Here is a 22,390-nt window from a genome sequence, read left to right on the forward strand (position 1 = left end):
GGCCATTTCAACGCTACTTTAGTCTTAAATAAGTATCTTGTATGTTAAGGCTTTATAGGAAATCCTTAAGAAACACATATGATGTTGAAGTGCTCCGAACAAAGTCTAGTGTTAGGTTCGATAAAACATAAAACAACAATTTTGAGAAGATATTTTATGTATTATTTTTTATTGAGCATTGTAGAAAACTTGTTACGAAAGCGTATGCAAAATCCTCATAAAAAACGGAGGTTCGAGTGAAAATATATGAACTTTCAAGCATTAGGAGGTCAAGAGGGGGTTTATGGATTGGCTTAGACCGCTAAACTAAACCCAAGCGAGTTTTTTGGTTGATTTTGATGTACTTAACGCTTTTTACTTGGTTTTTCACATTTTCTCGTCTAGAAAAATATAGAACACTCTCTCAAATTCTCCATTATTGACCCTTGTCGTTTTGGGCAAGAAAACCTCACATTTTGGAAACATTAAGTGAAGATTTTGAGGAAAAGACCTTGACTTTTAGGTTTTTAGTGTTCCTTGATGCTATGCTTAAATTTGGTGGTGTTTAGGTTTGGATTATAGTGTAAGAAAGTTGTTGGAATGTTTCTTTAACCTGTTTTGAAGGTTCTTAGCACAATTATGTGTTTATATGGAAATATTTTGATTATTATGGTCTAAATTATATGTGTTATTGAAGGTATTCCCATGTTTATGCCTATGTTTTAATTCTATGACTTGCTACCAATTCGTGGATGTATATGACATGTTAATATGTATTTCTTGAGTAATATATGGATTTTATTGTGAAATTAGAAGAAAATGTGAATCTGATAACACAAGATTGGGAAATTAAATTCCGATTTTTCATTACTTCCATATGATACAGGGTACAAGTATATATAAGCTTTACACATAACTATATTGCATGAAATTAGGACCTAGATAACTATACAACAAACTCATCTACGTTATCTAACTATTCAATCATTATCCGAACACTAAGCTCTATCCAACACTCCCCCTCAAGCTGGAGAATGTATGTCTATCATTCCAAGCTTGCCAAGAGAGCTTCGAAACACTCTTCCACAAACTTTCTTCGTTAACATATCTACCAATTGATCTTTCGATTGTACATATGGAAGTTCCACCGTTTCTTCTCAAGATGATCCTTAATAAAATGCCTATCCACTTCAACATGCTTAGTTCGGTTATGCTGAACTGGATTATTAGCAATTTTAACTGCCCCTGATTATCACAAAACAACTTCATTGGAATCACTACTTCCACTCCCAAGTCAAGTAGGATCTATTTTATCCAAATAAGCTCACACACGCCATGCACCATACCTCGAAATTCCGCTTCTGCACTTGATCTTGAGACCACCTTCTGTTTTTTACTCCTCCATGTTACCAAATTTCCCATGACAAAAGTAAAATATCCTGAGGTTGATTTTCCATCTGACCGATCTCCTGCCCAGTCTGCATCACTATACCCACATACTTGGTGATCTTTATTTTTCCAAAGAACAGTCCTTTACCTGGCGAGGACTTTAAGTACCTCAGAATTCTATAAACAGCCTCCATATGTTTCTTGCTTGGTGCATGCATGAAACGACTCACTACACTTACATCATAGGCTATATCCAGTCGCGTGTGTGATAAGTAAATAAGTTTTCCAACTAGTTTTTGGTACCTCTCTTTATCGGTAGGAATCTGATCCGGTACGATTGCAAGCCTATGATTCATTTCAATTGGAGTTTCAGCTGGCTTACAATTTAGCATACCTGTCTCTGCTAGTAAATCAAGGACATACTTCCGTTGACACATAGAAATCCCCGCCTGTGATCTTGCCACTTCAATTCCTAGGAAGTACTTGAGTTGTCCAAGATCCTTAAGATCAAATTCAGTGGACAACACTTCTTGAAGCCTTTTTATTTCGTTTGTATCATTGCCAGTAACAACCATATCATCCACATACACTATAAGAGCCGTTACCTTGCCATCCTTGTTTCTTACGAACAATGTATGATCTGCATCGCTCTGCTTGTACCCGATCTTCTTCATGAAGGTAGAAAACCTTCCAAACCAAGCTCGTGGGAACTGCTTCAGTCCATAGAGTGCCTTCGTTAGTTTGCATACCTTCCCAACACACTTCACCCCGGGTGGTAGATCCATGTAAACTTTTTCATCCAAGTATCCGTTTAAGAAGGCATTCTTCACATCAAATTGTTTTAAGGTCCAATCTTGATTGGCAGCAATTGATATTAGTATACGGATTGTATTAATCTTAGCCACGGGTGCAAAAGTCTCCCCATAATCTATTCCATACTTTTGTGTATAACCCTTAGCCACTAAACGTGACTTGTAGCGAATTAAATTACCATTTGAGTCTAGCTTAACTGTAAAAATCCACCTGCATCCTACGGTCTTCACCCCTGGAGGGAGATTTACATACTCCCACGTATCATTTCCTAGCAAGGCCCGCATCTCTTCGTTCACGGCCTTTCTCCAGTTTTCATCTTTCATTGCTTCACCTATGTCCCGTGGTATGTGTATTTTTTCGAGTTTATCAACAACATGTGCATGTGGTTCGGCTAGACGATGTTTTGACACATAATTGCTGATCGGATACTTGCCTTTCGCCATTAAATCTGGATCATATTGTTTTCTCGGTACACCTCGATTACTTCTCACCGGAAAGCGGGTTTGTGTCGCCTCATTTGTTCCCTGTAAAACAGAGTCAGAAGTATAATTGTTTATGTTAGTATTATCAGGTGGAATGTTCGCAGTTTCGGGGTCTGCTATGGTGTCGGATCCGGTATCTATGTCAGCGGAGATTGTACTATCTTGATTATCATCATTAAATGTCGTCTCCACCTCATTAAATTCCTCGAATTCATGATCAACAAATGTCGGATCAACTTCAAAATCGTTTTCATGAACCTCAAAATCTGGTCCATCATTTATTTCATTGTTACACAGTGGGTTCGATTCCTTGTTATTCTCCCCCTGAATCGGACACACGTTACCAAAATAAGGAATCGTCTCATGAAACGACACGTCCCGAATCACATATAATTTTTTCAATATAGGATCGTAACACCTATATCCTTTTTTGAGGTCGGCATACCCTAAAAAAATACACCGGCTTGCTCGGGGTTCAAGTTTCCCAGTGGATTGATGTACATATGTCGTACAACCGAAAATTCTCGGTTCGAGGCCATTGTGGAGTGGTATATCTACGAGCTCATGCATTCGTTGTAGCGGGGTTTTAAATTCTAGAACACGGGAGGGGGTTCTATTCATGAGATACTTAGCAGATTTCACGGCCTCCCCCCAATATTCTCGGGGAACATTCATGTCAAACAAAGAAGCTCGAACAATTTCCATTATTTGTCTGTTTCTTCTTTCTGCAAATCCGTTTTGTTGTGGTGTTCCCGCACATGATGTTTGATGACGGATGAAGTTTTCTTTGCAAAATTGTTGCATATGGTAATTCACATACTCTCCTCCATTATCAGATTGAAGTGTGTGAATTTCCTTTCTATAAACGGATTTGACGATATGATGCAATTCCTTAAAAGCATAAAACACTTCACTTTTCTGTTTCAAAAGTGAGATCCAAATCATTTGTGTGCACTCATCAACAAAAGTCACAAAATATAAAGCACCACTAGGTGTAGAAATTCGGGCCGGCCCCCACACATCGGAATGTATAGTTGCAAAAGGAATAGAACTTTTATTATTACTAGAAACATAAGAAATCTTCTTGTTCTTTGCTAATTCACAAGTTCCACATTTAAAGTCACTATCCTTTGCATTTAAAAATAAATTCGGCTTAAGTTTCCTAAGATATTCAAAAGATAAATGTCCTAGCCTTCGGTGCCACAACCATGCTACAGACTTATTCGTTTGACTAACTCCCACGTGATTTGCTTGACCTTGACAACCTTCTTCAAGATAGTACAATCTTCCACGCCTAGTACCATAACCAAGAATCCGATGTGTTGCAATATCCTGAAAAACGCAATCATTCAGCCAAAAAATTACATAGCAGTTGAGGGCTTCTGTAATCTGACTAACGGATAATAAGTTTGATGATAATGATGGTACTACAAGAACTTTATCGAGATCAATGGAGTTCAAAATTTTTACAGAACCTTCACCGGTTACTGGGGCTATACCTCCATTCGCAGTTTGTATATTTATCTTTTTTTGTGAAAAAGTAATCATATTTTCTGAATTATTCATCATGTGATCGGTGGCTCCTGAGTCAATGATCCACCGATTATTTCTATCACAATTATCAATGAACATACCGGTATTTGTTGACGTGTGGGCAGCCATCGGAACTGTAGAGTTTGCGAGCTCGTCGGGTTGTGATGAACTTGCCACTGTAGCTTGTGCGATCTTCTTCCTCGGCTTCTTCGTGAAGTCCCACCAGTCGGGGTACCCGATTATTTCGTAACATCGGGATTTTGAGTGACCATCTTCACCACAGTGTGTACACTGAAGCGTGCTCCCCTTTCCATTCGACTTCTTTTCTTTCGAGTTCCGGTTTCGAGATGCCATGTGGACATCATTTTCCGATTCAAGTTTCGGTTCCTCCATTGCCTTCCTTTGGCTTTGATCCTTGCGGATGTATGCGTAGCACGAGTCAAGATCCAACGGTGGATCTTTTCTGAGTACTTCACTTCGCGCCAGGTTGAATTCCGGATCAAGACCCGCCAAAAATATGTGCACACGTAGACGAGATAACGTCTTGTTCAAGGCTAGGGTTTGCACGACAGTCTCCTCTTGCGCAGTTAAGCGGGTATCAATCTCTTGAAAGATGCTTACCAACTCATTAAAATAAGTTGATAAGGGTCTTCCACTTTGCTGCGTGGTGAATGATCTTCTATTCAACTCAAAAAGTTGTGTTTCATCTGTACCGTCATAGAAGGTTTTTCCGACCGCCTCCCATATTTCAGCCGCGGTTGGTAAGCGAATAAACCTACGCATCAATGGTGGACTCATCGAGTCGATCAACCAACTCTTCACCTTCTGGTTGTCGATAATCCATGCTTCGATCTTCTTTTCATCGGATGTGGGTTTTCGTGTAGCTCCGGTAAGGAAACCGGATTTGTTTCGGGCTCCAATCTGCATCTCCATTAACTGAGACCAAAGCGGATAGTTCGTTTCATCAAGAGTGACACCGGAAGGGAATGGTGCATCTTGTACGTTCTGCACAATTACTTGTGACGGGTTGGAAGGTTCTCCCATGGTAACGAGAGAGGTTTACAAGTTTTCGGTTTCAGAGCTGTGATGGGGTATGCTCTGATACCATGTGAATCTGATAACACAAGATTGGGAAATTAAATTCCGATTTTTCATTACTTCCATATGATACAGGGTACAAGTATATATAAGCTTTACACATAACTATATTGCATGAAATTAGGACCTAGATAACTATACAACAAACTCATCTACGTTATCTAACTATTCAATCATTATCCGAACACTAAGCTCTATCCAACAGAAAACACTATGAATGGAATTAAAGATTCCATAGTGGAATAGAATTCCAAACTTTGTGATTTTTGGTACCGTGGGATGATTTGAATAAGTATTTGAAAGATGTTTGATGTATTATTGGTAATCTTATTCGAGCATTTTATTGATTTTTAGGCTTAAAAATTCTTACCTTTTCAAGTATAGAAGAGTTTGATCATATCACTCCTGCAAGTTGAGTTCATGTTATCTTAATTGACTTCAAAACCATCAATTCAACGAAAAATGGAAATGTTAGCTTAAATAAGAATTCTGATATCAAATGCAACACTTGGAAAGGTTGTCTTACACAGGAAAAATATTTGCCATGCAAGCTAAGGTTTCAGAACACCATCAACAAAGTTCACGAATTTTCTTTCTGGTGATCACACTAGAGTTTACCAAAGTCCAACCAAAAGAATATGGTTTAACAGAAAACAATGCATCGCTTGTTACATTATAGCCTAACAAATTCAAAAATGATCACACATATCAACAATTATTCATGTATCTAACTGAAGAAAATTAAAACAAACAACTGTTAGTTTTTTAACTAACTCAAATATAAACAACCATATTCTTCAAAATAAATGTAACTGTATCCGTTTTTTATCAATAAATTTATTCATAATCTAACTATCCATTTGTTTAAAAAATTCATTCATATGATAAAATACATTTACATCCCAATATGTGATTTGGTAAACTAAACTCAATGAATATGTACCACAAATTTCATTCTAGAAGCACCAAGAATACAAACCCAATAAAAAAATAAGTGAAATTATAACATGAAGATATGCTAACCTTGAAATGTCGATTTTTTTATGGCTATAAACACTTCAACTTCAACAATCCAACTTGAAAGAAAAGCTTAAATGGAGATTAATCGGTACCACAAAATTGATTGAAGCCCTATGATTTATAGAATTCGATTTTGTTGTTGATTTGTAAAGATGAGTTTGTTGCTCATTTCTTGCAATTTGGATGAAAATCAATAGAGTGATTTGAAAGATTATTCTGGTAATTTTGGATCTGTTTGTGATTTTAATGGAATGGAATTCCTCCTTTTCAATAAGAATTAACAACTAGAGGGCAAATACATACTTTGTTTGGGTACTATAACTGAATTTCTTCAAAGTTAAGGGGCTTCAGTGATAATTTCCTAAAATTTATTCAGACGTTAGAGTGTTCATTGTTCAAGACCTCTCCGAAGGCGAAGACATTTGCTTCTTGGCACACCCAATGGAAATTGAAGAACACAAAAGCATATGGAAGTCGGAGGAGGAAGAATCATTGGTTTCGGCGGCGGTGGGCCGAGTTATGACAACCCTTCTTACTGCTCGACCTACTAAGCTCATCGACTCCATTTCTCGCCTTCAATCATCTCTCAACCCTCCTAATCCACTTGTTTGTGAGTTTTTATCTTTCTTGTGTTACCATATTATTATCCCCTGGCTTTGTGATAAAAAAATTGTGGAATTCAAAATTTTAACACAAGTAGGTTAGTCATCTGCGATTATCGTAGGCAATGCTGATTGCTGAAGTTCTGATTCGAATACTATGACTGTTTTATGTAGTTTCGTTGGAGAACTCGTTGCGGATTCTTCACAAATATGTTAGGGATGGAGCTGAAAATGAAGGTTCTCTGGATGAAATTCTGATTCCCATGATTGAACATGTAAATACAACTATTTGAATGCTATTGCTCTTTCAATTTTGAAGTAAAACCAAACTCAATTGATAGAAATTATCGATGTTACATGGACAAAAAAGATGTATATAACTTCTTTATTGTTTGGGGTCTCAGTCGTTAAGAAGTAAGGAGTCGAGAAACAAGAACCAGGAGTTGATTCTTCTCAATTGGCTCTTTCAAGATGAAGTTCTTTTTCAAGCTTTAGCAAGAAGCTTTTCTGACATTGTGGTGAGGAAAGATGACCATTATATTGCCTTAGGCTGGTGTATCCTTTCACGTCGTCTCATAGAGTATGAAGTGACTATGAGCAAGTTTTCAACAACTGGTAATGTCACAAAACCCTTTCTATCAACACCAATATATCATAAATGAAGAACAAGTTGTTTACACGTTGTTTTCTTCTTCTTTTTATTCTTGCAGGGATAAAGGAAAGGTACACTGGACTCTTGGAGACTTTGTGCACATGCAGCACACATCTATTGTCTCTAATCAACAGTGGGAGGTATAAAGTATAAACATATTTGCATTTTGCACTGCATCCTTCTCAGATTTAGCTGGATTATCCAACGTTTATGGTTTGATATTTGTTTTGTAGTACTTTGCAGGGTGGATTTGAGTTACCAACTCGTCTTTCAATGGCTGCTGCAGATTGTGTAATAGCCCTTAGTGTGGCATTAACAAGAAAGGAGAAACCATCTGACACTTTAGAGAACATTAAAAAACCATCCAAACATCCACAGATATCAGTAGGAGCTATTGGTGTTCATAGAACAGCAAAGCCAATCAGTCCAGTTTCTGAATTCACAAAGGATGTGGACAAAAGCTTGTTGCTTTGGAATCTTCTTGATCAGCTCATTCCACTTGTGCAGAGACTCCTTGCAGTATGTTCTCAACTTTTTTTCACTTAATTTCCAGTAGTTGTCTCACTTTTGATTTCTCTGTTATGATTTATGTATAACTCAGTGGAGCAGGAAAAGTCGATCTTTGCATGCAAAAGGATTGGAAAGAGTTCTCAAATGGTTGCACGAGACAAAAGAGGACTATCATTCTTCTCAAGATCAGACAGGTAACTAACTGCTTTCATCATCATGAGTGAATTTACTTTCTTGCACCTGCTATCCTGATCATTTATCTATTGTAAGACAGGTTCACAGAAGGTTAAAACGGGAATTTTGCTTCTCTCATCTTGTTGGAAACACTATGGGATTCTTCTGCATTTGGAAGATCATCGGCTTTCTAATTGTCATAAGGAATTGCTGGATCAATACTTGTCTGGAATTGAGGTTAGATATAACTCAAACTAGGCGAATGCAGTTAAAGTATTTACAAATATATGTTATTAGAAATAACCCTATTTTATAATATTAAAAATATGAGGGTTTTTTGAAAATATAAAAAAGTTCATGTTTAACCTAGACAAACATCTGTCAAACTAAACTTCTATTATACATATAGATGTAGTAATAAAAAATCATGACACACAGCACTTATCATTATTCATTACTAAAGTTGTTTCAAACGGATGAAAATTATAACATTTTAAATAAATATTTTGAGACATAAATTACATTGGAAAATTCTTTATCTACCACATGTTAGGTAGGTCATCCAAACCTTCTATATTAGTCAAAAGTGTGTAATAATTAACTTGAAAAAGCAGTATTCTCCTTTCTATATTTTTTATTACATCTCATAAACAATATCCATTGTCTATACAATATTTGTGGATGTACAATACATTATGGTATAACTCTTGAGAACACTACATGAATAATATAAATACACACACCCTCAATGTAGAGTGTTGGCTTATACACATTGGCATATTCCAAAGTCGCATCTATCTCTTCATCCTTCAATATCAATACACACACTCTAAAAGTAGAGCTTTGTGTTTTCTTAAATCATCTCTTCCTCCAACTTGTTCTACATAACCTAACAATCTCATCACCTATGTCAATTTGACAAACAAGTTACACAGTATTATGCAGGGAACTACACCACAGATCACATTGACAATAAGGAGAGTGGAATAGCAACCATAAATTTCTTCATAAATTGCTTATTACTTCTCTTAGGGCATTTTACTTCAAAGCAATTTGATACTGCCATGGCAGAACACAGGCTGGATATTACTCGTGTTGTTACATCACAGGTATCCTTTTGAGCAATTATATTATTTCATATATATATATATATATATTGACTGGTATGTAGTTCATGTTATATTGTTATGCTAATATATTGACTTTTCTTCAGCTTTCTTCAGCTGATGATGATGTGATTGATGGTGCTATTTCAATTCTAAAAGCAATCATCTTTGGAACAAATCATCTTGCATTAGGGCACAATCTTACAGACACTAAACAGATGAATTCCATGTTGCCTTTACTACTAAATCTTTTGGATGAACGTGATGCTACAGCCAAAGCTGTTGTAACATTAATTGCTGAATATTGTTCCATGTATGTTTTTAAGTTTTAAGTTTTCTATCTTACCTCTTATAGCATTGTACTTTCAACTTTTTTCTTATTAGGTAGAATGTTGTAATAGGAAGAAATGAAAGTACATTGCTATTTCTTGCTTTTTAGATTTGACATATTTAATTATTTACCAGGAGCCCAGATAAATACTGCCTTGAAGAAATTCTAAAGCTTCTTGCTAGTGAAAATATTGGTCAAAGAAGGAATGCTTTAGATGTTCTTTCAGAAGTCATCCACATTTCATCACATTCAGAAGCTACACTTTCACATTCAGTTTGGTATGCAACATGCAATTATTACTAGTTTTTTGGTTATTATTTGTTCTTGAACAATTTTCATTCCCAAACATAATTAATTGTGGCAGGCAGGATATAGCAAACCATTTGCTTGATTGTCTCAAAGATGAAGAAGATATAATTCGTGCACATGCAACCAAACTACTAAAACTTATTGGTTAGTTTTTCTAATTTACTATTGTTTGTAAATTCATTATTATCATTAAAAAATTTCTTTTTCTTTTTCTGTAGATCCTTCATTAACATTGCCTGCATTAGTAAGTCTGGTTTACTCATCAGATGCAACAGTACATTCATCTGTTGCTACCACATTACTTGACATACTCACATACAACAACCAGAAACCAGAGGTTATCTTAATGCTGTTAGATTTTATGAGGTACTATTTTTGAGTGATTTAGCATTTAAAATATCAATAATGATAATAATTGTTGTTTCTATTTTTCATCATTTCCTTCTCCACAGTAATCTCAATGCAATCTCAGATCATCAGAAGGGAATAAAGGGGGATGCTGATAGAGTTTTCAAGTTGATACCAGAGTGGTCAAGATCTGTAAGATTAAATACCAAAATCCTTTTAAATGTTTTTCGATTATTTTCTTCTATTATTGTTTTTATTATATTTCTGATCTGTTTCAGGTCACAAATTGGAAATTATTGGTGGGACCATTAGTAGACAAGATGTTTGCTGAGTCATCAAATCCGATTATTGTGAAGTTTCTAAGTTATATAAGTGATCAGTTAGCAGGAGAATCTCATTTAGTCTTCCAACAAATTCTATTATATACAGAATCACAAACAGAGTATATATATCATCCTTAAGTATTCATGTCATTATGTTAATTAATTGATTTCTTTAACCTTATTTCTTTTCTTGCAGAATTGATGAAAGCTTCTTGAGTGAACTTAACATATCCCCTACAGAAAATGATATAAAACTGCAACATTCTCTCTTTGATCGACTTTGTCCACTGCTTATCATACGCCTTCTTCCATTAAAAGTTTTTAACAACCTCAAATCCTCCCTTGTTTATGGTGATCTTCTCAGCCAAAATAGTAAGCATTGTGTCTTTTAAAAAAACTCTTTTAACACTTTCACTTTCTTCCTTATTTACCGTTGTGCCCTTCTCCAGATACTAGAATCGACATCAGCAACTCTCAGTGTATTGCAGCTCTCCTTCTCAAAAGGTAAAAAAACTGTCATCTTACTTTTGAACATCAAATCAGAAATAATCATTGTTAATAAAAGTAAACTGTTTCAGGGCATTCAACAAGCTTGAATTTGAAGATGTGAGAAAACTATCAGCTGAGCTCTGTGGGCGACTTCATCCCAATGTATATTGCACATTATTCTTTATTAAGTCTCATTAAGTCAAAAAGAAACAAATTGTCATATAGTTATCATATGCTGTGTGCAGGTTCTCTTTCCATTTGTTTCATCTGAACTAGAAAGTGCTACAAATGATCATGATATACTGAAGATAAAAGCCTGTCTCTTCTCAATTTGCACATCCCTAGTGGTTAAAATTATATACATTTCCATCAATCACTTTCAGTTTCTAACTTTTAATTCATTCATGTTGAAAATATATTTTCCAATTTTTGTTTATTATGGGTGTGTAGGTTAGAGGCATGGAGTCAGTTAGTCATCCATGCATGATGTCCCAAATCAAAGAATCAATAGAAACTGTTCTTTTATGGCCATCAACAGACAAAGACGAAAGTAAGTATTTAATTTCCCTTTATTTATTACAAAACTTTCTAAATTCCTTTCAGTAAACATTTAATTATTTATTTCTATTTCAGTTTCAAAAGCACAACACGGATGTATCGATTGTCTTGCAATAGCCGTGTGTTCCGAGCTTCAAGATCTGAAGCTACTGAAAAATAATGACACCTGTACATTTCAAGCTTATGTTCTTGACCAATTGACTTGTGAAGACCTAAAATTAATTTCTTCCAAAAATATGTCAAGAAATCAGATGCTATCATTTCGATTATGCATGGCAAATGTCCTCATCAGTGCTTGTCAGAAGATTTCAGATTCTGGCAAGAAACCCTTTGCTTTCAAAACTCTCCCGCGAATTACTCGCTCTTTTGGTGTAAGCAAGTTGTTCCTTCTTTCCTTTCTGCAAAAGACGTAAATACCCTCCTCATAATTGGATAGATTGCTATTATTGGGTTTACTAATTCTAATATATAATTTTTATTAACAGAATGTGAAGGAACCTGAGATCAGATCTGCATGCATCCAGGTTCTTTTCTCCATTGTGTACCATTTGAAATCCGTTGTGCTTCCGTTTTCTTCAGATCTTCTTAAAGTCTCCTTGGAATCTCTAAAGAATGGTTCCGAAATGGTATTTTTCACCTTAAATATCTTTTTACTATTTGTGTTAAAGAAAAGATAACTCATTGTTAAAATGAAAATGGGTTAAATGCAAGAAATAGCAATGTACTTCCATTGATTATAGTATCCTATTTTCATAAAGAAATGGAAGTAGGTTGCTATTTCTTGCATTTATGCTAGTGAAAGATGAACTCTGGTTTATAAAAATGTGAAATATGGAGTAGGAAAGGATGGGTGGTGGGAAGTTACTAGCATCATTAATGGCAAGTGAGGAAGTGATTGTGCAAAGTATTTCAGAAGGGCTTTTGGAAGCAAGAACAATACTTTCAACTATATCTCAAACCGATACTTCATCAGGTGTTAGGCAATTGTGCACACAATTGCTTACATGTATCACTTCTCCCTAGATTTTCTTTAACTTTTGTTCAAGACACTCTAGTTGTACATTTGCTTTGTTGAAGATTATGGCTCTTAAAATGTAAATATAGAACATAGACCTTGAAAAATGTGGATATGTAGTTGTACAAAAATATTCTAAGTGCTTACATTATTTCTGATATGTAGTGGGGTGACTTGTCATTACAATGATGACGACTAACGGTTTTCGTGGAAGATGAGTTATGAAACTAATTAGGGACGATTTTGTGAGATACTATCCTTATTGATGATTGCATTGACAGTTTAATGAAAAGACAAAAATACCCTTGCTTGAGGGGTACGTTTGTGTATAACAGCCAAAATCAGACGATGTTACTCTCAAAGACTAGACGTGTAATGAATTGAAACCATATGGACAGTGGGGTGGTGTTTGCAATAGTTGTCATTTTAGCGAGACTTTTTGTAAACCATACATAAATTTTGAAATCTTGTCTAATATATATTTTAACAAAATTTCCTTTTTGACGTGATCCTACAATTTATAAAAATAAAAAAGTTATAATTTAACAAATGTATCAATAAAAATTGGACATTGTGGGTTAAGTCAACCCGACACCATATGTAAGAAAAAAACAAAATAGCGATTCGCAAGTCGACTCGAATCGGATCTAAACCAAATAATACATAATTTGAATGTTGAAGGGCTGATCAGGGCCGTCCACTTTAAACATCTACATAACAAACAGCATCGAAGAAACCGACACCGACATCATCATCAATTCATCATCTATCAAAAATTAATTAATCGTTCCTCCCAATCCCATCGTCTCTGGATCTCTCCGACGTCGAAAATCGACGAATAAATGCTGCAGTTATTCTTCGCCGTGGCCTTCTCGGCGGTTCCACTGACGCTATATGTGCCGCCGATCAGGAGCCTCAGTCTTTTCGTCGGATCCTTCCAGCAGCTCGTCGGTCACATCACCGTCTACACCCTCCGCATCTGCCCTCGCTTACGCCTCGCCTTCTCTCGGATCGTCTCCCCTATCCTTCGCTCTCACTTCCGCGACAGGTAACAACGATGTTCCAATCCAAAATACTCCATGATTTTGTTCCAGTCGATCAAACTTATATTCAATTACACTCTTCTCTTGTTTTTATTTTTGTTTTTGGTTTGTATAATTTCGTGAATTGAATTGCTCGTGTGAATATGTATATGAAAGAACAAATAAGCGATCCAACTAATTTTGTTCATTCAAGTGTATTTCCGGATGCGCAAGCATCATCTGCGAATATAATTGGATTCATGTGAATTTTATATCAAGAGCTTATGGATTTTTGTTAGTTTCTGATACCGATATCGCCTGTGGATATTTTTAGGGTTTGATTCCAAAGTCAAACATTGTCGCATATGCATAGAGAGCCTATAATTAATATTACATGAAACTTTTGGATTATTGTTAGTTTCTGATTGTAGATATCGTCGTTCTTAGGGCTTATTGTTTCTGATGATTCATATCCTCTTTGTTAGGGCTTGATTCTGAGGTCAAACAGTGTAGATGTGCACACACATAAAAGGATTAACAGAAAAAAGTATTTTCAAGAATAAAGTTCATCATCCAATTTCTATGAAGCAAAAACGCACTGCAATGTCCAAAAAGTTGAAGTTTCATTGTATAATCTGTATCCACTTTGAAGAAAAAGCTTTTGAACCTAAACCACCAAATGTCCGGTTGAAGATATGTGATAGTACGAAATTTGAGACTTAATGAGTATCCATTTTTTTAAAAACTCAAATGATTCATACTAAAGCAGAAGGGGTTATTTTTTAAAGATCCCTCTTTCAACTCAAAGATTTGCAACATTAGGTTAGACATAATAAGTTTGATTCCTTTATCACTCGATCAACATCAAGATTAGCAAAATAAAGAAATATTTGACCAAGGAAATAAAGGATAACAATGCTAAAAGTGCATAAATCAGTCAAATATCCCAAAGTGAAAAAGATAATGTAGGAGTGCTTTTTTCAACTTTTTTGTTACGGATAATGACTTGAAAGGGTAACGAACTTTTGATTTTGTTCACGTTTAGTCACTAAACTTTTTTTCGTTATTTATTTGCCATTGAACTATTGAAACTGTTCACATTTTACCCTTATGACCGGCTGTTACCGGTCATAAGGGTAAAATGTGAACAGTTTCAATAGTTTAGTGGCAAATAGATAACGAAAAAAAGTTTAGTGACTAAATGTGAACAAAATCGAAAGTTTGTTTCCCTCTAAAAAGTTCAATAACTAAATGTGAACAAACTTTCTCTTGTATTATGTTTTAGCAAATTATTTATTTTTGTTTAATTGTAGCAACATTTGTTGATGAAGAAATCTATGAAATAAAAAAAACAAAACCCCGAAAAATATATTAAAAAAACGAAAAACCGAAACCGAAATAAAAAACCAATGGTTTGGTATTTTCAAAAATAAAAAATCACAATTTTCCAATCTGATTTTGGTTTTACAAAAACTTTCGTATTTCCATATCTAAATATCTTCCCCTTTTTATAATCGAAAAATGATTATAAAACCAAAAAAGGAATGAGAAAACGCTCAATTCAGAATTTTCTATCCAAAACTTCCCCTTTATGACATGAGAGATAGAGAGAGAGACATGTAAAACACCTCTATATAAGGTGGGTCCATACCACATGTAGAGGTGTGCTTGAGAGATGTAACATTGAGAGTGTTAGTGTGTGTTAATTATGTAGATTTAGATCTAGATCCTTTTTTGTAAACACCTTTCATAATCGAATGCATCTCTTAAACACCCAAATCACTGTGTTTTTCGTGTGTTCTTTAATTCCGCATGCCAAACCAATGGTCATAATTCACATCAGTGAGAATGGTTCATTTTTTTGTAAAACCAAAATCAGATTGGAAATTTTGATTTTTTATTTTGGAAAATGTCAAACCATTGGTTTTTTATTTTGGTTTCGGTTTTTTTTGTTTTTTTTTTAATATATTTTTAGAGTTATGTTTTTTTATTTCATAGATTTCTTCATCAACAAATGTTGCTACAATTTAACAAAAATAAATAATTTGCTAAAACATAATACAAGAGGAAGTTTGTTCACATTTAGTCATTGAACTTTTTAGTGGCAAACGAACTTTCGATTTTGTTCATATTTAGTCACTAAACTTTTTTTCGTTATCTATTTGCCACTAAACTATTGAAACTGTTCACATTTTACCCTTATGACCGGTAACAGCCGGTCATAAGGGTAAAATGTGAACAGTTTCAATAGTTCAATGGCAAATAGATAACGAAAAAAAGTTTAGTGACTAAATGTGAACAAAGTCGAAGTTCGTTACCCTTTCAAGTCATTATCCTTTTTTGTTATATCAGCGTAATTTTAAACAGGAATGATTTATGCACTTTTTTGACAAATCATTCCTATTCGTTATGACAAGTTTTTTATTTTCTATATTATTTTAAACAACTAGTTTAAATAAAAAATAAAAATTTCATTAATTTAAAATAAAAATACATAACATTAAACTAAAACCTAAGACACATAATAAAAAAATAGTAATTGATTGCATGTCATTTTTCGGACTTCTAGACAAACTCTAAATATATGAAAGGTTTATGTTTTCCGTCCAGAAAATTTTAAGAATTTAGGTATAAAATGATTGCACCATCACTTTCATCACCTTGCCATTTGGGTTTCAAGTTATTGAAGAGAACGTTAAACTCTGTTACCATTTTGTTTGTGTACACCTATTTTGTGTAGATTTGATATTTCTTCGGTAGTCACCTTGATGTATTTGGTTGAGGAAATGGGTGCTAGCGCGTTCCTCCAAAAACCGACCTCATTGTAGTCGTTATCGACCGAAGGGTCCTTTGATGCATCGAGAGTTTGAAGAAGACATTTTGCAAAGATACAATTGAGAAAAGTAAGATGAATATTGAAGGTTTTGAGAGTGGTAAAATTAGTGTTAGTTATTGGTATTTATTTTGTAAAAAAATATTGGTAAAAAATTGAATTTTATGTTAAAAAAACAGCTAAAAGAGAATAAAGAGGAGAGATTAGGTGATTAAATTATGTCGAGTATGAGACTCGAACTTGGCATGCCGAGTTGTCGGGTGGTGTGGGTCGAGCCAGATCATCACATGTCAATAGCCATGTCGTGTCACTCCATGTAGTCTTAGAAATTCCTTTCCTTTTAGGATTTATTCCATAAAAAACCATATATTTTGTCTTTTTCCGTTTTAGGTTTGAAACATTCTTTTTTTTTCAAAATAAACTCAATTTTAACTTATTCTTTATTATTTTATTAATGGATACGGTTACTAATAGGTAACTCTAACTCACGTGTGTCCTACACATCGACATATCACCTCTATACCAAAATCATGACTAAACTTATATATGAATTTGTAATGAAGGATCTTGGACCTCTTAACTATTTTCTAGGTGTTACCGTTTCCTGCCATACGAGTGGATTGTTTTTATATCAAAAGAAATATGCTTTGGAAATAGTGGAACGAGTTGGAATGTCATCTTGCAAACCCTACTCCCACTCTCGTTGATACAAAAGAAAAGTTGGTACCGATAATGGACAACCTTACTCCAACCTCACTTTATATCGCAGCCTTGTTGGAGCCCTTCAATACATCACCTTCACTCTGCTGAATATCTTATATGTAGTTCAGAAGATATACTTCTGCATGTATGTACCTCGTGAATCCAATATGATAGCTTTAAATCATGTAGAGAGAGCAAGGTCCTCTTGATTATGGTGATACACTCTATAATACGTCAAGTCAACGTCAGTGTATGCGGTAAGATGTGTGGAAGGAGTATTATAGAGTGTAAGACCATAGTAAAGAGGACATTGCATATATCATAGTACACGCTTTAAAGCTACCATATGGGATTCACGAGGTGCTTACACATTGAACCAAATATGTTAAACATAATCTACTTTTATGTGTAATCTCATATGATTATATATTAAAGTAAAATATAATCACATATGATTATATATAAAAGTAAAATATATTTACATGTGATTGTATATAATAAAAATGATGTCTTCGTATTTGATTCAAAATATATATATATATATATATATATATATATATATATATATATATATATATATATATATATATGCGAATCTTATGGGGTATATTAAAAAATATATACACACTAGCTCTTTGATTAAATGTTTCATATGGCCTTATTTCTATACTACTTAAGATTCACATTCACATGTGAATATATCATGTAAGATTCATTTGTGATTATATATAACAATATATGTATTCACATGTGATTAAATGAAAATATATGACAATTAAATATTTGTGTTCATATGTGCAAAAAATATATACATGTTAATGTATGTATATTACATATAAACATAATATATACCATTTAATATTCATATGTGAATATACCATAATATTATATATATATATATATATATATATATATATATATATATATATATATATATATATATATAAAGGAGGATCAATGAAGAACAAATATAGAATAGAGAACGTGATAACATGGTTTAATCACATATGAATAACAGTGTTTAATCACAGGTGAGTAGTTTACGCATGTGATTAATACATATAATAAAAAAAATTATAAAAAATAATAAAATTCATATTTTTATAAAACAATATTATATTAATATTAGGGAAATCTCCAGAAAAGTCCCAATATTTACGAAAAAGTTACAGTTTAGTCCCAAGATTTTTTTTTTTGAACAAAAAAGTTCTGAAAACCGGTAAAAATTTGCAGTTTGACCCCTTTTTGACCGGTTGAAACCGGTACCAAATTAATTTGGGACTATTTCGTAAACTAATCCAAAATATTGAGACTTTTCTATAACCCAAAAATACTAGGACTTTTCTGTAAACAAAAATATTATGACTTTTTCTGTAAACAAAACCCTTATTATTATTATTATTATTATTATTATTATTATTAAAAATATAAATAAGAATACTATTTGTTGAACTTGTATTATTAATATTGTTAATAAAACATATAAATGAATTTAAATGAAAAAATAATGACATTGTTTAAGGGTGGAGGTGCAGGAGATGGTATCATTATTAATATTGTATATTTTTACTTTGTATATGGTCATTTCACATTTGTTATTATTGTTTTCAATTCAGAATATTAGTACTTAACAATTTAAAAGAAATTGCATATTTGTAAAATTGTTTGTAAATAGTTTAAGGTATAAGGATTTCTCAGTTTGTATATAAAATTGTTTAAGGTAGAATGATTACTTTCCAAATCCAACAGATCCACTACAAACATCTACATAGATAGGTAGCCCATATCAAAATTCAAAAGTATTAATGACAATATCTTGTTTAATAAAAAGTAATAGGAATAATTCAAAAGTGTTAATCCAAAAAACATGTCCTATACTTTTTATTAAACAAGATATTGTAATTAATACTTTTGAATTTTGATATGTACTACCTATCTATGTAGATGTTTGTAGTGGATCTGTTGGATTTGGAAAATAATCATTCTACCTTAAACAATAATAACAAATGTGAAATGACCATATAAAAAGTAAAAATATACAAGCAGAAATTCATATGATTTCAATGCTAAAAGCATCACCATCTCCTCCACCTCCACCCTTAAATAATGTCATTATTTTTTCATTTAAATGCATTTATATGTTTTATTAACAATATTAATAATAGGAGTTCAAAAAATAGTATTCTTAATAATAATAATAATAATAATAGTAAGAGTTTTGTTTGCAGAAAAGTCATAATATTTTTGTTTACAGAAAAATCCTAATATTTTTGGGTTACAGAAAAGTCTCAATATTTTGGGTTAGTTTACGAAATAGTCTCAAATTAATTTCGTACCGGTTTCAACCGGTCAAAAAGGGTCAAACTGTAAATTTGTGCCGGTTTTCAGGACTTTTTCGTTCAAAATTTTTTTTTTTTGGGACTAAAGTGTATTTTTTTCATAAATATTGAAACTTTTCTGGAGATTTCCCTTAATATTAATATTAATTTATAAAGGATTAAAAAATAAAAGTTTTAATGTACTCGATTTTTTTTTTTGATAAAAATAACATTCAAAAATAGATGGTTAGTATTCGTTTTCGTGTTATCGATTTCATAATTGTTCTTCTCTGAACCTAATTACACACACATATATATATATATATATATATATATATATATATATATATATATATATATATATATATATATATATATATAGAGAGAGAGAGAGAGAGGGGGGGGGGGGGGGGGGGGAGGGGGCGTTATGATTAAATATGAATTGTAGGTATAGTATCGGTGTATGCCCAAATTGTATCAATTATACTAAAATAATGGAAATTTAGGGTCAATAGTGACATGATAGTAATTAAATGAGAAATTTTTTATTACTTTCTATATTGAAACCACGAGAAGGATAAATTGGACGTTTTGATTTTAAACATGTTAGGAAGGGAGGATTTTAATGATATTTGTTTGACCAATTCTTCTTATCATGTTTTAATAATTTTCAATTTTCAATTTCAATCATATTTTAATTAAATTCAATTGCATAAAGCATTCTTAAAGAATATAATGTTTTTAAAGAATTTGAAACATTCAATTTTACTTTCATTTATTTAATTTCAATTGCATAGAGCATTCATTTTCATATAACTCTTTAAGAATACATAAATATATTATAACATAATTGTAAATAATATGCAATATTCTTTTTACACAATACTCATAAAATGTAAGTAAATTACATAAAATACATTCTTTGAGGATAAAATATAAAACTTGTATAAGAAATTTCAACCGAGTACATTTTATAATTCTTGAAGAATTCAAACATTCTTTAAGAATCTTCTACTCTAAAAAATGAAAATCCTTTTGGCACATGTTACACTCTCATTGATTTGGCCACATGTCATTTTGTGGTTATTTTCAATTAAATTTTTTCCACATGAAATTTTGTGGTTATTTTCATTTTATCAAATTCCACATAATATTTAAATGTAATAATTATAATAAATGTAATAATAAATGCATATCAATTTCATTAATTGACTTTCCTTTTAATTTTAAAATTTGAAAATTAAAATCTCATTAGTTTTCTTTGTTTATTTATCTAAATTATTTGTTTAAATTTAAAAAAAAAAAACACATTAATTTTAATAATTCAATATTTTTTTAATTTTCTTATAAATTCAAACTTTTAAATGTTTAGAATTTCATATTTAATTTTTTTTTAAATGAACCCATGTAATACATGGGTCTTACACCTAGTGCTTAAATAAACATTGACATGCAAGTGTGAAGAATTCAAGTATTATTAAAGAATTGAAGAATACAAATCAATTTTGCATGTTTGTAACACCACAACTATTTATACAGCCGGAAAATTCTTGGAGAATTCAAGCATTCTCGAAGAATGCTTGACGAGTTCAACCCCTTTAATGACACTTCTACCCCTATTCCTTCATTTCTTTCTAATGTGTGTATGTGTGTGTGTGTTCCGACATATACAAGAACCGGTGAACTTCTTCCTTCCTTTCCACTATATGTTTCTGATTACCAATCCCAAATTTCTCACCATAAGTCAAAAGGACAATGCTAAATAGCAACCCATGTATGATAAAACAAAAGACAAAACCAAAGTTTTTTTCTTGGTTATTCGGTACATATCAAAAGGTTAGAACTCATCATTTTCCAGCCTCTGGGTAATAGCATTGATACAATGACTTGAGAAATGATCAATGTTTATGATGAAAAAGTCTTATCGTAAAAAGGTAATTAAATTATATATGTTGATAAAATGACCAATGTTCTTGATGGAAAAGATTGGACATGATAACTAGCATAACCAATCAGCATTACAAATCTTACTTTTAGACTTAATCCAATAAAAAGGAAGAAAAGTCTGATTGGATCAAACAACCAGACACTTAAACCAATCAAACATTTATGTGTATTGGTAGTCTGGTACACTAACAAAACTAATCAAATATTTACGGGTTTTAGATGATATCGGGGATCATGGTTCAGTAATATTGAAAATTCTTCCCAATTATAACATTGTACTTTGAAAATACAATGCTATAATTAGGATGCCTTTTCTTTCTTGCACATATAAAAATACACAACCACACACAAACTATGATCTGCTTATTTTACACACAAACAACAACACATATACACACAAGTAGAAGATATTGCATATAAATTGATTAACTAGAATCTTTTAGTTTGTTAGTGAACATATCGTGAAACTATGAAAATGTTGTAAGGCAAAGGAACACGTTTCCGACCACATATTGTTTAGTGTTAAATTTTTTATAAATTATATAAAAAATAAAAATATGAAAACCAATATTTATTAATAGTTTTTGAAACTTTTAATTTAAAAAATGAAAACTAAGTAAAAAAAAGCAAAAACAAAAAATCACCATCCATGGGTAATATTCTACATATTCTCACATCATTTGTATATAATATTACTCATAAATATATATTGTGTTAAAAGATGTAGAATATTCCACATGATATATTTTTTATGAGTAATATTATATACATATGATGTTAGAGTATGGGTGAGCATTTGGACCCGTGGATCGGACCGGACCGGACCGTTTTTTTGGA

At 32.6% G+C, this 22,390-nt stretch overlaps 1 protein-coding gene and 1 long non-coding RNA gene across 3 annotated transcripts; both read left to right on the plus strand.

The window, feature by feature from the left end:
* Positions 1-6,701: 6,701 nt before the first annotated feature.
* LOC145112052 (ARM repeat superfamily protein) lies at positions 6,702-12,891 on the plus strand. 2 transcript variants are annotated; one of them, XM_079048266.1, is made up of 22 exons: positions 6,702-6,924; positions 7,091-7,191; positions 7,321-7,531; positions 7,627-7,708; positions 7,802-8,087; positions 8,170-8,272; positions 8,353-8,489; positions 9,188-9,361; positions 9,466-9,671; positions 9,824-9,967; positions 10,054-10,142; positions 10,217-10,364; positions 10,451-10,538; positions 10,625-10,788; positions 10,866-11,041; positions 11,119-11,173; positions 11,248-11,320; positions 11,404-11,505; positions 11,609-11,708; positions 11,792-12,087; positions 12,202-12,342; positions 12,557-12,891. In XM_079048266.1, exons 1-22 carry the CDS (start codon positions 6,756-6,758, stop codon positions 12,737-12,739), a joined length of 3,228 nt encoding a protein of 1,075 aa, XP_078904392.1. In that variant the 5' UTR covers positions 6,702-6,755; the 3' UTR covers positions 12,740-12,891. The 2 variants fall into 2 exon arrangements, with proteins under 2 accessions (XP_078904392.1, XP_078904393.1); XM_079048267.1 differs by lacking the exons at positions 6,702-6,924; positions 7,091-7,191 and having other exon boundaries at positions 7,396-7,531; positions 7,812-8,087.
* A 425-nt stretch (positions 12,892-13,316) lies between these two features.
* On the plus strand, positions 13,317-14,560 carry LOC145113169 (uncharacterized). The gene is made up of 2 exons (XR_013710739.1): positions 13,317-13,779; positions 14,239-14,560. It is a non-coding gene; the product is annotated as an uncharacterized LOC145113169 (long non-coding RNA).
* The last annotated feature ends 7,830 nt before the right edge of the window (positions 14,561-22,390 follow it).

This window comes from Lactuca virosa, chromosome 5 (genome assembly GCF_052849685.1).
Source record: "Lactuca virosa cultivar CGN04683 chromosome 5, Lactuca_virosa_CGN04683_v6, whole genome shotgun sequence".
Taxonomy (NCBI): domain Eukaryota; kingdom Viridiplantae; phylum Streptophyta; class Magnoliopsida; order Asterales; family Asteraceae; genus Lactuca; species Lactuca virosa.